Source organism: Furipterus horrens, unplaced genomic scaffold (assembly GCF_987537825.1).
Source record: "Furipterus horrens unplaced genomic scaffold, mFurHor1.1.pri manual_scaffold_13, whole genome shotgun sequence".
Taxonomy (NCBI): domain Eukaryota; kingdom Metazoa; phylum Chordata; class Mammalia; order Chiroptera; family Furipteridae; genus Furipterus; species Furipterus horrens.
Window position 1 is genome coordinate 28,035,677 of NW_028327183.1, and position 15,811 is coordinate 28,051,487.

General features: G+C 43.9%; 1 protein-coding gene across 1 annotated transcript in view; it reads left to right on the forward strand.

Annotated features, from left to right (window-relative positions):
* The window catches only part of USP10 (ubiquitin specific peptidase 10), a 64,622-nt gene extending 57,522 nt beyond the window's left edge, over positions 1 to 7,100 (forward strand). The window contains exons 12-14 of the mRNA XM_090260994.1: positions 959 to 1,103; positions 3,277 to 3,342; positions 6,094 to 7,100. Of these exons, the coding sequence (XP_090117120.1) occupies positions 959 to 1,103; positions 3,277 to 3,342; positions 6,094 to 6,281 (399 nt within the window). The 3' untranslated portion in view covers positions 6,282 to 7,100. The remainder of the gene's footprint in view (positions 1 to 958; positions 1,104 to 3,276; positions 3,343 to 6,093) is intronic.
* The last annotated feature ends 8,711 nt before the right edge of the window (positions 7,101 to 15,811 follow it).

The following is a 15,811-nucleotide window of genomic DNA, read 5'->3' on the forward strand; positions in this document are numbered from 1 at the left end:
AGAATCATAGGTGTCTGCACTGAGAAGCCTCCCAGAGATACTTGAGTCCAATTCTCTCGATTCAGAAATGAGGAAACCAGAGTTATCACCCCTGGTTTTAACTGTTGAACTGTTGTCACACTTCATCCATTCACAAATTCTTGTCAGATACAGAGACACTAGAAGACAAGGACACGGTGGGCATGCAGAGAGGTCGGAGGTGGTTTTCACACCTGGGATCTTAGTCTAGGTGGGCTGATCAGCACAGAGGGTCTGTAAGCTTAATAAACCCAAGGAGTGATAAGTGCTGAGTTTGCTTTCCGAAAGTCTGGCCCTAAGTAATCTTCAGACATACACACATTGAGTCCTCTCAAAGCTTTCCCAGCATTTTATATATCCTGCTATCTTTTAGATTGTTACTTTAACACATATTTCTACCCAAAGTATTCTCCATGTAAATAAAGGAAGCATCAAAGAGTTTATAAGTTCAGAGAACATTAAAGGAATTACATATTGTTTGTGAGGTTGTATTTTAATAAAAAGGGCATATCTAATGGTTAGAATAAGTAGTTTTAGGGTTATTTAAAGTATCTAATTCAAGAAATTCATTAGCCTCAGTTTATCAATACCATCAGTTATTAAAAAGCAAGCTAATATGTAACTCAAGGTACTACTAAGTTGCCTTTTTTATAGTTGTGCCAATTTGTCATTAGTGCCACAGAGCAAAGGTTCCTTACATGAGTTCACAGATGGGCTGAGGGACCCTCTGCAGTTGTGTTTACAGGGATAGAGGCCTTTTCCTAAGAAGAGCATCAGTAGGTTTTTAAGGTTTTTGAAAGACCTCCTGACCCTGGCAAGGTGGAGAAGCCCCGCCACGTCCCGTAAGGAGTCGGCTCCCAGCGGAGGTCTGCGCAGCAGGTGGCGGAGGCTCTGCTGCTGGAGTAAGACACTGTTGTGTCCTGTGTGCTTTGTGCCTCAGGTTGAGATCAGTCGAAGAGTGACTCTGGAAAAACTTCCCCCTGTCCTCGTGCTGCACCTGAAACGGTTTGTTTACGAGAAGACTGGTGGATGTCAGAAGCTTATCAAAAATATTGAATATCCTGTGGACTTGGAAATTAGTAAAGGTAATAAATATATAAGGCAAAAGCATTTAGGGTGACCATACACATGGAAATCAATGAACTTGACACATTAGTATTTGTATAGAATGTCAGGATGAATTTTTTCATAACTTTTATTGCAAATTTCTTGACTTTTTATAGACCTTCTATATTAAAATGGCTTTTTAAAAATAAAGGCAAAAATAAACCATAAAATTTTACTAGATTACAAAAAATTTGTTTTATCAATTAAAGTATCATTTTTTTGTTGTTGTTGTTGTTCAAATACAGCTGTCCCATTTTTCCCCCATTGCTCTCCCCTGCCCCGCCCACCTCCCCCCTCTCCCACAGCCAGTCCCCACCCTGCTGTCATGTCCACGGGCCATCCACACTAGTTCCTTGACTAGACCCTTCCCCATTTTACCCCTTTGCTCTCCCTCTCCCTTCCCCTCTGGTCACTGTCAGTCTGTTCCCTGTTTCCATGCCTCTGGTTCTATTCTGCTCATTTGTTTTGTTCATTAGGTTCCTGTATTAAGTGAGATCATACGGTATTTTTCTTTTGCCATCATTTTTCTATATAAAGTTTATAGATTAATGGTACAAAATAATTTTTCTTATACTATGTATTAATAACTGTGTGGACCAGCCTGGTTAATTGGACTTGTTTTAGTAAGTTGGGAATGTCCCATAGGCCACTGGGTTCGTCTGACCTGATTGCAGTACACGCGTGTTAGATGTGTGGCATCTCTCAGCCACAGGTCTCCATCAGGTAACCTGGGCTCAGCACATTCTGGCCACAGCACCAAGTACAAGTTGTCTCGCGGAAAGTACAGCTTGCAGGAAGCTTTCCTTGAAAGCTTCAGAATTTGTTAAAAAAATGTGTAATGCTGAAGCTTGATTGGGAACATAACAAGTTAGAAGTGATTTTTAAAATATTAGAGTGTTTGGAAACAGGAAGAAGGACATGGGACAGCATCTCTGGGTCTTGTAGAGCCCCAGGGTCCCTGTCATCTACCTCTTCCTTCCCTCCCTCCCCACAGCACGGTACCTACACTCCTTGCTTTTTGGACCAGGTGACTCAGGAACTGGGGGGTGGCTGCCTTATGTTTATGGTGGGCTTTTCCTACGCCCCAGGGATGTTCCAGTTCCTTCTGCTTAGCATTCAGACTCCGGCCTTGAGCCCTGTTCCCAGGAGTTACCACCTTCGGTTGATGGGTTGGACTCCTATGCCGGGTTACGGTCCTTCCCTCCTCTCACACATTGAGCTGCTGCTTTCACAGGCAGCATGTTTTTCTGATCCCCTCTGAGGACCAGAACAGGGCAAAATCTCCAGCCGAGAATTAAGAATCATATCCTGGGTCATCTGTCCTGTTTGTGTGGCTTTCAGAAAACAGCTTGCAAACAGTCGAACAGACATCCTTTGACCCACTCTTGCATCTTCCTTCATTCCCAAGTTAGCCATCTAGATCGACTGACTTGTGTGGTTTCTACACTGATTTATTTGCATAGCTTTTCTCATTACATGCATCTGTGTGTGCGTGTGCGCGCGCGTGTGTGCACGCCATAACTTACTTTTACTGTCTTCATTATATGTATTTTTATGTCTGCTGCTACCATGGATGCTTTCTAGAAAGTGAAGTGGCAGAGGAGGGGAGTAGAGAAGGAACCAGTAATCTCCAGATGAACTAATCCAGCATCTGAGCGGTGCTTCTGCAAAGGGGAACTACGTGCATTAAGGACCAGGGGGCAGACTAGTGCCTCTATGGAGCAGTCGTTTCACTGCTGCATAACAGAAGTTTTGTGGTCTGACTCACATGTAAAACATTTTAATTCTTAGATTTTCTAGGATTGTTCTGTTTTGGGGGGTATTTTTCTTTTTGCCTTTTCGTGGGCAAACCCCCGCACCCCCATTTTTTTGGAACATCTGCTTTTAAAGGGTTTCTAGCATGAGCTTAATAGATTTAGTATATTGCTTATGTTTCTTTGATGGGTTGGTTGCTGGTTATGTCTTACTACACGGCACAGCTAATTTCCTCATGGGTCATTTTTTATGCAAATAAAGGGATGGAGTTTTGTTATCTGGTCCACCAGGTGATTTTCATGAGTGGAGACTGTTGTTAATGCCTTTGCTTGTGTGATTCTGAGCCTTTCTGTTAGTGTTTTTATAGACTGGAGCTGTTGATATTTTGTTTTTCAGAATTGCTTTCTCCAGGAGTTAAAAATAAGAATTTTAAATGCCACAGAACCTATAGACTATTTGCAGGTAAGTAAGTCTGTACACTGTTTCCCTATTAAAGCAATAGTAAAAGAGTTTCTTCCCAGGCACAGTTTTGCCATAATTACCACTTACCATAGACAATAGAGTTCACTATTGGTATCACTATAGACTTTAACTCAGGAAATCATTTGAAAATATGTGTTTTAGCTGAAAATAGGTGCTTAGAATTTGATAGGCTGTCCTCTTGGCTCTAAGCTGAACCCAACATAAGACCTCGTCTGACACGATCGTTTGTGTGTCTGAGAGAGAGGAGTAGGTTCAGGTTGCCAGGCTGGCAGTGTGAAGACATGATCTTTTCCCACCGCAGTTTTGGTGCCTGTGGAGCGTGTGCTTGGAAAGGCAGTGACATGGAGCCACCCAGCTAGGCTAGGGGTCCCACACTGGCGTTCCACCGTCTCATCTTCCGTATGGCACTGTCGGGTGTGCATGAGAAGGTGGCCCAGGCTCAGCACCCCTCAGTCAGTCACAGGAACCCCCATGGGGGGTGGGGGGCACTGGTGCAGCCTGTCGCAGAACCAGGGGCCCTAAAACACCTTACCTCCCAGCCTAGAGCTTCCTGTAGAGCCAGCTTATCTTCTAGGCTTTTCTTCTACTCTTTCGCTTTCATGTAGCCTGAGTCTCATGCCTTGGAGGCTTTATATCTCTTTTGATAGTTGTTGTTTGCAACAATTGTTTGCTTTTCTGGCTGTTTTTATTAGAATTTTCTAGCTCCTCTATTATTCCTTTTGTGTTGCATTTGGTGAGCCTGGTTGTAAATTAAAATGACACTACTTGACCTTCACACATATATTAACCTTCCTATTAGATACCTTTTATGTGACTCATTTATTCTTTACAATTGTCCTGAAAGGTAGGTGATGGTATCCCCCATTTTATAAAAAAATACACTGAAACTTACCCAAGAGGATCATCACTATTGTGACCTGCTGGGCAGGGCTTTAAGCTCCTCTGCCCTCAGCCTGCTCCTGGGGTTTTAGGACGTTGGATTGGTCCTGGGCTGGGCTGAGTCCCTGTGCCGTACAAGCAGGTGTTTGGCCCAGCTGATTCTTTCTCCCCACCAGGTACTATTCCTCTTGCCTTTCTCTTCTCCCCCAAGGCAGCTGATCATGGCCCCTCACCAGCCTGCTGGGACCCAGACAAGGTGTCAGTGAGCACCTTGGCCTCATGGGTGCCTCCCTCCTTCCCCTGCCCTGCCATGGGATGGAGGCCGTGAGGCCTCAGTTGGCTGTCAGGCTCTGCAGCCTACCTCTGAGGAGTCCGCGGCGTCCCATCTGGCTCTCGGGTTTGGCACCAAGGTCCCAGTGGTCGATGAAGTGTTTCTTTGCCATCTGCCTGCAAGCTGTCTCCCGTGGGGCCCGTGCAGGGGCAGGCTGATGGTCAAGGCTGGGGTTTAGGAATTCCTTGTCTCCTGGTCAAGGGACCCCAGTGAGAGTGCGCCACCCTCCTACCAGGGCCCAGGACGCACAACCTGGGTCCTCGCCTGCCCTCCTGAATCCTCATCTTAAAGAGTTTTCTGATCTCAGAAATAAGGCCACTGAATTAGAGCTTTCTGTAATGTGTTAGTACTTTGTAAGATGGGTCTGATTGTGGGACCGAAGAACGAGTTAGTAAACGCATGAGCTTTTTAAAAGAAACATTCTCCTTCTCAGTTTTGTTCCTGTCAGGTCGCATGTGCATTGTCTGTGACAAATGGCCATATGTTACCGGGGCTGCTGCTTTAGAAACCTGGATACATGTAGTGTGCTTTTCTCTTGAATTTTTAGAGTGGAAGTGTCTAATAGAAAATACAAGTGAGTTAAACCCACAGGTCCTTTAAATCCTCCTAAGTCAGTTACTTTTAAAAAGGTCTTACCCAAGTCGGTTAGGTCTTGGTGGTGAAAATCCAAGACAAGCACCCCAAACTGGGTTTGGAGTCAGTGTCTCCCCTGCCCTGTGACAGCCTCGATTGCAGTGACCTGCACTTGTGACCTTGTGTTGGTCCGTCATTGGTGTCCCACCTGATTGTCCTACAGTCTTGCTGTCCTGTGTGACCGGCTGTATTATCATGTGCTAAGCCAGCGCACGCTCAGCCCACCCGGCAGTCCCTGCGTCTCCGCCGGGGCCGGTGCTGTGAATCACCATAGAAGACAATTCACAGAAAACCTAGAATTCTCAGTTTTTCATTTAATGTAGCATAGTCCTACATCATGAACAATAAATTTGATGAAAATTTATTTTATTTTAATATAATTCACTAATCAATGTCATAAAATCTGTGTCTAAGATTCAGATACTCTCCATAGAACAGTCTCGAAGTGGACTTGCCTATCTCCAGGCACGAACATTTGTAGGAGTCTGGGTGCACTTTCAGGTGTTTATTAGTTTATCCTACTGTTGAGTCTGTCGGAATGTTGTTTCTGTTCTGTTCTCTCTCAAGTATTAAATACTCAGATGGGTGACGACCTTGCCTAAAGGGCTGACAAATGGAGCAACCCTATTTAATAGGCAGTTGTTTTGTTGTTTGTGACATTCTGAACACTTAAAATGTTATTAAGATGTGTATGTGTAACTTTTTACTGTCAATTGTTTAAGGTTTTGTGTTTGAATAAATTGCTTTGTGTACTTAATTTCTCTCCCACCTGTTTGGTGAGGTTTTCACGAGAAAGACGGATTTGGGGAGGCAGCCCAGCGGGCGCCTGTAAGCTGTTGGTGTGCTGTGCCTGTCTCACCGGGTCCCCCCCGGGCCCTCTCTTCCAGTGGTCTACCATCACGGCAGCAGTGCGACGGGCGGTCACTACACTACAGACGTCTTCCAGATTGGTCTGAATGGCTGGCTGCGCATCGATGACCAGATGGTCAAGGTGATTAACCAGTACCAGGTGGTGAAGCCCACTGCAGACCGCACAGCCTACCTCCTCTACTACCGCCGAGTGGACCTGCTGTGACCGCCCCTGCGCTGTGTGTGCCCGCACCTGCTTGTAGAACACCAACTCTCCCTGACTTCCCTCCTCTCTTCAGTGGCTCTTTAGAGAGAAACTTCCTCCCTTTTGCAAAAACGGGCTAGAGCGAAAAGGAGATGCCTTGCGGTTTGTGCGCAACATAGTTTATGTTGACTTCTAACTTCCAAATCAAAATCATTTGGTTGAAACAGACTCGCTTGATTTAAAAAAGTACACAAAACCCCATAATTCTGAAATAGTGCTGATTCTTGAGTAAGAAGGCGAACTTGCGTTTGATTCCCAGTCTGATTGCTTAGAATAAATCTGCACCAGCAACACTTGTAAATTTGTGAAAAGGAATTTTATCTTTCCTTAAAAAATAAATTTTTTAATCTATCACTTTCCTCCCCCCACCCTTTAGTTTTTGATAAACGATAAAAATGAGCCAGTTATCAGAGAAGAAACAGTTCTTCAAAAGAAAAATGAACACAAAAAATAAGTTGCTGGTTCCTAAAAATACATTTTAATAATTGTGTGATAAGAAACGGCTTACGGACACATTACAGATCAAATATTTGGAGTTAAGGTGTTAGACACATAGATGGGTGATTGTAACTTTATTGCCATTAAATGATTTCAAATTGCATCCATGCTTCTGTGTACACATAAATATGGACAAAATAATGAAGATTGATCTTTCCTAAAGTCTGTTCTGTTTACTTCTGCCTGCTCCTCTATAATGCTGCGTCTTTAATTGTACACAGTTTAGTGATTCCTAGGATATAAAGTTGTCGCCCATCAATAAAAATCACAAAGTTGGTTTAACATTGTGCTTCGTGTTTCTTTGCCTGCGAGTGCCTTTTCCAGTAACTGGAATCCAGGCCCTTCGATCAGTCTGATGTGTTTGTGAAAGCTGAACCAGGACTCAGGCTATGCTTGTCTAGTATTTCCAGAGTTTTAACTAGTGACTTAGGTAAATGGGTTTATTTGAGACTTCAAATAGCAGAAAAGGGGAGGTCAAGTCTCCCTTCATTGTTTCTGTCTCTAGCATTTTTTTAATTGTGTCCCACTGGGGCATCTTAGCAGCATTGAGTGCCACCCTCGGATTGTGTAAAAGGAAGCCTTCCTAGACAGAAGAGGTGAAGAGGTGGGACACAGGGACACTCGGGTCAGACCACTCCCGGTGGCTCTTGTGCCACTAGTGCCCCATGCAAATAATTCATAGAAATGTCCTTTGATCCCCAGAGAGGCAGCTGAACATGATCTGAGTCTATCTCCCGAGCTCTTCCTCTTCCCTCTTCCCGTCTGGTGTTCCCAGTCATAGCCCGTCGCCACTGCCCCCCGCCCCCTTCCCCACCACGTGGCTATCACTGGCCATGTAGCCTCCTTCTTCTGTTGTAATTCTACTCCGATTCACTTGCCTAACTTACCAGTCATGTTGCAATTAGCTTCTCATTAAAATGTACAGTTCTTACGGGGGATGTAGTGTTTGAAAGCCAAATTACCTTCAGAGGAAGCAGCCCACACCAGCAACAACCCAACTGAAGATGAAATATAACCCTGTTCTGAAGCTCTGCCCTGAGCTCAGGGCTGTCGCACTGTGAGCCCAGTCGTGCCTCTTCCGTTGGGAATGGCTCATCTCTCCCAGGTGTGCGCTCGGCCTGCAGAATTGGTGTCTGTCATTCTCACCCAGCACGATCAAGCCGCTCTTTATTATCTAAAGTTATTAAAGGGTCTCCTGTGAGTCAGTTCAGCGCCCTCTCAACAACAAGGCCCTCTGTTCCAGAATACCTTTCACGGGAATCGAACAAGAAGCCAGACAAAGAATGCTGCTGTTGGTATGCCAACCTGCTCCCAAACTTTAAAATGCATCTAATGTATTTAGATGAGAAGTGTTTCCTTCGGATATCACTCAGGGGTTTCTACATAATATTTAAATTGTCAAGCCCAAAATACGTTAGAAGTGACTGGGATAGCGAGAATCTTCCTTTGAAAGATTTCCCACGTCTGTCTCAGTAGTGGTAGAGATTAAATCCAAGGGGACATTTGGGTGTCTTGGTCAACGTGTACCTGTAGTGAGTGATACTGAGAGCCACCCTGGAATTGCTGTCACCTGTGGTATGCCTGGACTTTTTAATTCAGCCATGTGGTAGCCAGCAAAGGGCTCCACTATACTGTGCATATGAGTGTGCTGGGTTTGAAAGGTGAAAGCTAGCTTCGTCTGAAAGAGCCTGTGTAACCCCATACCACCTAACAACTCCAGTTGTGTTGATGACAGATGTAGCTTCCCAATTTTGCTGGATCAGCAGACAGAAGACCCTGACTCAGGAAGGGACAGAAGCAAGAAGACAGCACCCTGGAATTAAGAATTATCTGCATTTGGTCCCTCGAGTGAATAATTGGCCCATGGATAATCTGATCATTCTCATAAACCCAGCATTTTCAAGGGTTCCAAGTGATTGGGGGCTTATCCATGTTTCCTGTTCTTGAGATTTTGAACTCAGTGTTCAGTAATTTGTGCTGCAATGTTTAGCTTTTTGGGTGTTTTTTTTTGTTGTTGTTGTTAAGTTTCGTAGACTATTTCTCTAGCTTTAGGTCATTTACACAATAGAACTTGGCCCATTAACAACGTGGTGGTGGTGACATAAATTCAGTGATTTTTTTCTTCATTGGCATTTGATATGTCTTTATAGATGACTTAAACTAATGTCAGTGTTGAATTATTGTCAGAAGTATATTATAGGGAGATTTTTCTTTAATGTGCCAGTTATTACAAGACTTGGAAGTTCTCTTACAGGGAAGAATGTAATGAGGTTTATCTGGTTGGTACAATGTCGTCTTTACCCAGTAGCCAAGAAAGTGCATGAGCTGCTGTGGGTTCCATTCAGAATTAAAAATGGCAGTCATTTCATTGTCCAGTTTGACTAACCGTAGCATTGTGCTTTCATTTCTCAGTGTAGCCACGTCATGGTGATCTAATGTGTGATGACATGAGCAGGAACTTTATAATCAGAAAATGCATCATTTTATGTCTTTTCCTTAGTGGAAATTTCATAGGCTCTTACAGGCTACTTGTACAGGATCAGGCCAACTGGTTAGAAAACTTGAGATTGCTGTCAAAGTTGGTTGCTTTGAATTACAGTGGGGAACACAGTTTTCGTTGAGTTAGATCTGACATTTATTTTTGACTAACTTGGCATCTGAAGCCAAAAATGACCCCAGTTTTTCTCTGTCACGTCAGTTCTTTAAGGTACAGGATACCCTCCCTTTGTCCCGAAAATCATACAAAATGTACATACAAAGGAAAATAAAAAATTACCTGAATATACTGTTTATTTAGAGTTATTTTATTCATATAAAGGCTATATATTGTTACTGTTAGTCCAATTGTGTACAAGTAGTAAAGTTCTGCTACCAAACATACATATTAAGGTATTTTGTCTTTTCAAATGACAGGCTAGGAAATGCCAAAATGAGGTACTTGAAAGTTTCCTTCAATTGGCAAAGCTTTCACAAATTGCTCCATGAGACGCATTTTTATGTGCAGAGGTGGGAATATAATGTTCTTTCAACAAGTGGCTCATGTAGAATGTTTGGATCACCAGGTTTGAGGTCGGATCTTGGAGGCCAATTCGACTCTACCCAATGCTTATCACAAGTTCTGCTGTCCCACATACACAGGAAACAGGAATGCTTGGTGTATCTGCGTTGCTGACCAAGAAGGAAGCAGACCATTTTAAGGTCAACACAGATGATCCAATTGTGCTTGTGATATTGCAACAGATCAATGACTCTCTTTACGTCTTCATATTCTTCATGAAAACAAACTGAATGGCCAATTGGGACTGCACTAAATAAAGTGCCATTGTGGAGGAGGACACACTTCAAGCTCCGCTTTGAGCTGTCGATGAACAGTTGCCATTCAGTTGCATTATAGATTGGAATTCCCAATTCCTCCATTAAACCATGTATGTTATGGCAATACACAAAGCCACCGTCACTGAAATGCACTTCCTCTTGATTGAAAAAGTAGAATGTCTTCGCTCCTTTTTCAAGCAAGTTTTCCTCTTGCAGTTTTGATGCTAGGAGTTCTGAAACCTTTTTGGATAGTCCCAAATCTCGTGCCAAATCATTCAACTCAGGCTGATCAAATCCCTTACAAACAGTCATCTTCAATTTCAGAATCTTCATCGTTGGTGTCACTTAGTTCTTCACCATACTCCTGTTTTTCCAAAGAGGGTAGTTTAATGAAAACTAACACTGGGGTTTCAGCTGAATGAGGCATTGGGCGTAGAGCTGATGGTAGACTAGGGTACTCTATTTTACATTTATTTTTCTTGTTATATCCTGACATTTTCAGTATACAAAAGTAACAGTCACTTGAATGATCTCTGGGCTCTCGCCAAACCATAGGTATACCAGATGGCAATTTATCTTGTGTTCCCTTCGTCCACATCTGTAAACTCTCGACACACTGCTTGCACACCTTGTGAGGGGCCCAAAGACTTATCTTGATCAAGTTTTACTTTAAAATACGCAAAATAGACTTGCCTGACAAATGTGCTGATGTTTGTCCTTTGGGAATGGTGAAACTGCCACAGATATAACAAAACCAATCAGGGTTGTTTAGGCACTTACAATGAGAAATAGCAGAGGCAGACATGATCTGAAGGAAAGGAAATAAGTACGTATATAAATAAAAAAATTCTGTTAACTCCTCGTATACAGACAAGAACTTGGACTACACTTTGGAATATGATTCACTATATAGAGCGGTACACAACCCCTCACCACACTGTCTCATGTGAAACTGAACAGCCTAGACAAGTATGAACCTGTCGCTGGTCTCCAAGGTCGTCCCCCACCCCTCCCCACTCAAGGGAGGTTTGCTCTCAGGCAATAGGAGAGCACTAGTGCTTTGCTGGATCCAGCCTAGAGTGGTTGCATTCAGATAAGCTGTACAGAAAAAACGACATGATAGAAGAAAACTAACTGCAGTTTTGAAATCAGCATGCCTCTTTAAGTCTAAAACAGCTGAAAAATCGAACTCAACGGGAATTATGTTAAAAATTGTTCCTCTGTGTTAACCAAATAAGCCAATGAGTTTGGTGTTGCACAGCTGTCAGCTAACTTGCATGGATCCGTGGTAATGAGTTGAGCCAGCAGGGCCATGTTGGTCTGATGATTTTAGACCATCAGCGGAGACAGAAGACCCCAGTCTTTTCTCTTAACTCAACAAAGAAAATGATCTAGTTGACTGTCCCAGGGAGGGCAGTGTATCTATTACACCACTTTCCTGAGAGTCAGTGGACTTAGCAAATATTAGACAAAATCTGAGTGTTTTAGAAATAGTTCCTGTCTGGCAAAGCCAGACATTAACAGCCAACTCCACTTGCAATGTTGTGTTTTTCCTTTAAATCCCATCACAGCAAATTGTCAAGCAGGCATGCTTTTTTCTCAGCAGACCTTTTCTCTCAGTTCCTAGGATTTTTTTTTTTTAAGTGTTTTTATTCATCTGGTCTGCCCATGCCCATGTTATTTCTCCCTTTTGGAAAAACATTTCTTTGCTTGAAAAATGAAATTCACTTCATAGTCTGGCTTTGCCTTCTGATGACAGTTATTCTTTTAAGGAATGAACAAATGAACTGGAGAACAAATGCTCCGTCCCCTTTTCCAATCTTTCTGTTTCCTCACCCCCTGCCCCGCACAAGAAACGGTATATCGTTTTAGTTAGCAAGTGTGGATTTCTTGAATAGAATTTAAATTGTAAATGTATTTCTCAGTTGCACTTCCATTTCTTATCACACATTTGGACATGTCTCCTGCTATACGCTGATCATAATTAGGGATAATTTCCTGTGTACCGATTTGCTCAATGTTTTGTCAAATGGCCTTCTCTTGGAAATGACTGGAAGTAAGCTTTTAAATCACTGAGGTTGCATTAAAGGGAATTACCCAGCCCTGGTGGCTATGGCACGTGGGAAGTTTTTGGTTTTGGTTTTGACTTGTATTTCCCACTAATACAGTCTAAGATGGTTTCATTTTCTTTGTAAACTCTGTTTTGTAATAGAACCCCATGTAAGTGCTTGCTCTTAGTCTTATTTATTATTTACTGGGAAAGTATTGTTTGTTTTCTAACAAGTGAAATATTAAGGTAGCCTTGTTTAGTCTACTGTATCAAACCAATAAAATATGTTTGTGCATTTGAAGAGTTCCTTGAATAGACTTTGCACATTTGGAAGCCAGATAAACCTCAACCCTAAGTTTCCTTAAAAAAAATTTTTTTTAACACCTAAACCCATCCAGAGTGTGTTTTCAAAGTGTTGGTGGCCCTGGGATTAAGGGGTTGGGTCTGGTGAACCTGACCTTGGGTTTCCCACCTCTCCTTCAAAGAAAGCAAATCTCTTCACATGCTTTCTGAGTATTTTGGGGTTCTCTATATGATTTAAGAAAAAAAAAATTTACTGTGCTTTAAGAAAATGATTGAAAAGTCTCGTGTAAGATACAGATATACTTCCTGATCTGAGAATTTGTTCCCCATTTTCATCCATGGGGCCTGGCTCTGGACTCTGGGAGCTGTTGATATGTCTGTCTGTCTTTTAACAGGCAACCACTTGTTTGTTGCTGCTTAAGTAGCTCCTGAGACCTGTAGGTCTGGATTCGCTTTCCTGCCTCTTTTATCACATGCAGCTCGAAGCAGTCTGTGCACTCCTGTGCCTCAGCATTCCAGTGATGACCAGCCCTCCTCAGCCGAGGTCAGCAAGTGGGTCCTCCTGGGGGGGTGATGCAGGGGTGATGCAGGGACCTGAATTTACTCTGTTTTTGATAAAAGGTGTTGATTAACTTTGCAGTGAGTAACATTAACTTTCTAGGAAGACATCCTGTTTCCTGTGGCTTCAAGTGCTCCCTGCCACTTCGGGGCGCTGCCTCCTGCTGAGAGAAGCACAAACTCCAGTGGAGCCCTCCACCCGTGCCCTGGAGCATGTCCGTGGGTGTTGGGACCAGCAGTGTCCTCAGTGGCCACCCTTGGGGTGCTCCTGCTTGCTGCCCCCCTCAGCATTTCCTTTTGCTTCCCTGCCTTCCCTTCCCTCTCCAGGACATAGGGACACCGTTTCTGCTTTGGTGTTGGGGTTGGCATGTATTCTTTTTAAGGTGTTCACAGTGGGTAAGACACAGGGCTTCCTACAAACCAGGCCCACTTCGGAGCTCTGTAGGCGTTTGACCCTCGGACAGCCCATGAGTACTTTCTCCGTACACGTGCAGCTGGGGAACTGGCGTCCGCTTCAGTCTGCTCGGAACCTTGACACAGCTGTGCGCAGGGGCTCACCCCGCATCCCACCTTCTTGCCGAGTACTTGGGAGTAAACTGGAATGGCAGACAGAAGGGGAAAATCTGGATGAACTCTCAATGCTTCTAGCATTAAAACAAAAACAGCCACAACAGCCTGTGCTCCAGACTCACCCCCCAGTGACCAGCCACGTGACCTTGGTGAGGTGGCCCAGTGTCTGAGACAGCAGGAGGCAGCACTGCCACACTGGGTCGGGGATGGGATTAGGTAAGTAACAGATGTGGTCTGTTAGCACAGTGTTGGGGCTCAGTGAGCACTGGAAACTGGTGAATCCTTCTGGGGTCATCACGGGGGCTAGCAACTCCCCTTTTGAATTTCCATCTTATACCTGCCTTGACCTTTGACCCTGCTTGTCTGTCTCATTTGAATTCCTGCCATCTTGTTTGTTCTGAATGTTTCTGTTCAATTCAGACAGCTGGGCCTTGTCTCTTGCCTGGTCAGGGCCCATCGGAGTAGAGAGATGTTTGGTGCTGGTTGAATTTCCACTAAAAAATAAGCTGTGTCTGTGTAATGGGCAGCCCCGTCACGAACTGCCCAGGGAGCATCCTGAATAGGGCAATGGAAAAGCTCTTCACTCCCGCTGCTGCCTTTGATTCGCACACAGCCAAGGGCTGGCTGCACACACATGCCTTGTCTTTCTCTCTTACTACAGCAGTCCCTCTATATCTCAGTTCACTTATCGCGACCTCACTGTATTGTGGGATTTAAAAAAATATTTTATTTATTTATTGCGAATTTTTCGCTATATCGCGGGATTTTGCAGTACTGTATACATATGTTGTTAAAGTTACGTAGGTTTAAGAGTGTAGAATAAATGTAAAGTTCCTACTTCGTGGGGGGGTGTCTAGAATGTAATACCCGCGATAAGTGAGGGAATACTGTTCTTTACAGCTGTAATGAGACTTCCATTAAAAACTGAAATCCACCAGTGCATGGGACAAATAAACCAGTCAAAGACTGGTCCAGCCTAAGATTTGCATCTAACCCAAGATTTTGAGCAGCCTAAGGTTTGTTTTCAAAGAAACAAAAATATAAAACTTCAATTCACCCACAATACAACTAGAAAGAAAGCTTGTAGTCCGTTTAATAAAAATAACTTAAAATTATGTTTTAATTCTGTATCACGGCCAGTTAAGGGCACAGAGGGTGAGGCTGTGGGAGGGTAAAGGAGATGGAGGAGGAGAGGGAGAACGTGGCACAGGAGTGCTTCGGTCCAGCCTGGTCCTCCCGTGGAGGCTGTACAAACAGAGACAGGGCATCCATGCGCTAGGCTGGCCTTGGTCACCACCCGCCACTGAACAGCTTTAACACTAACCCCCTAATCTCTACAGAGTAGTTATATCTCTTCTGGAAACAAAGTTTACTCTGCAATTATGAAGGTCTCAATTATTTTTGTATGGTTTGCGTTTTAGAAATTCATTTTGGAAATTTGGGATTGCCTGTGTACTTGGCCTGCGATGCCCACAGGCTGGCTGGGTGCCTTACGCCTCTGGTTAAGTGCTTGACGGTCGCCCTATCAACCCACAGTGACGCTGACTTCTGAGTCTTGTTCTCCTGAAACCAGATCTATTTGTGTTTTGGCCATGTTAATCCTAATGGTGACAGTGTATAAATATGAATCAAAGGGAAAATAAAATTCACTGAAAAAATAGTAGAATAAACGGCCAGACAGTTCCTTATGGCTTGGCTCAAGGCCTCAGAGCTCACTCTTCCTGGAGCCATAGCTACAGCAGGATGTCCTCACCAGGTCTGGCCAGAGGGTCGCTGCTTCCCAGTCCTGGATTGATTTCAGGACACGCTGACCTGGCCCACTGAGCAGGTGACCCACTGGGTTTTTGAACACCCAGCAATGCTGACACCCCCAGAAGGTTTGCTACTGATTGAGCAAGGAGAGGTGGGGCAGGCCCTGCCCTCTTTTCACAGAAATGATGAGCTCTGAGTTGGAGACACCAGAGCAATAAAACGCGTGGGGTGGGCGGGGACTGTGAATGCTAGATGCCATCGCCTGCTTGCTGCGAAGGTGGTGGTTTGGAAAACATTTTGAAAGAATGAAGTGGCTACCATGAGTCTGCACATTCATATGGTTTGTATTTGACTTGGAATACCCGAAACCAAACCCTTTAATTTCCCTTGAGCAAAAGTGATACATTAAACGTCTTGTTCTACTTAAGTGGGAGCCATGGCAAGG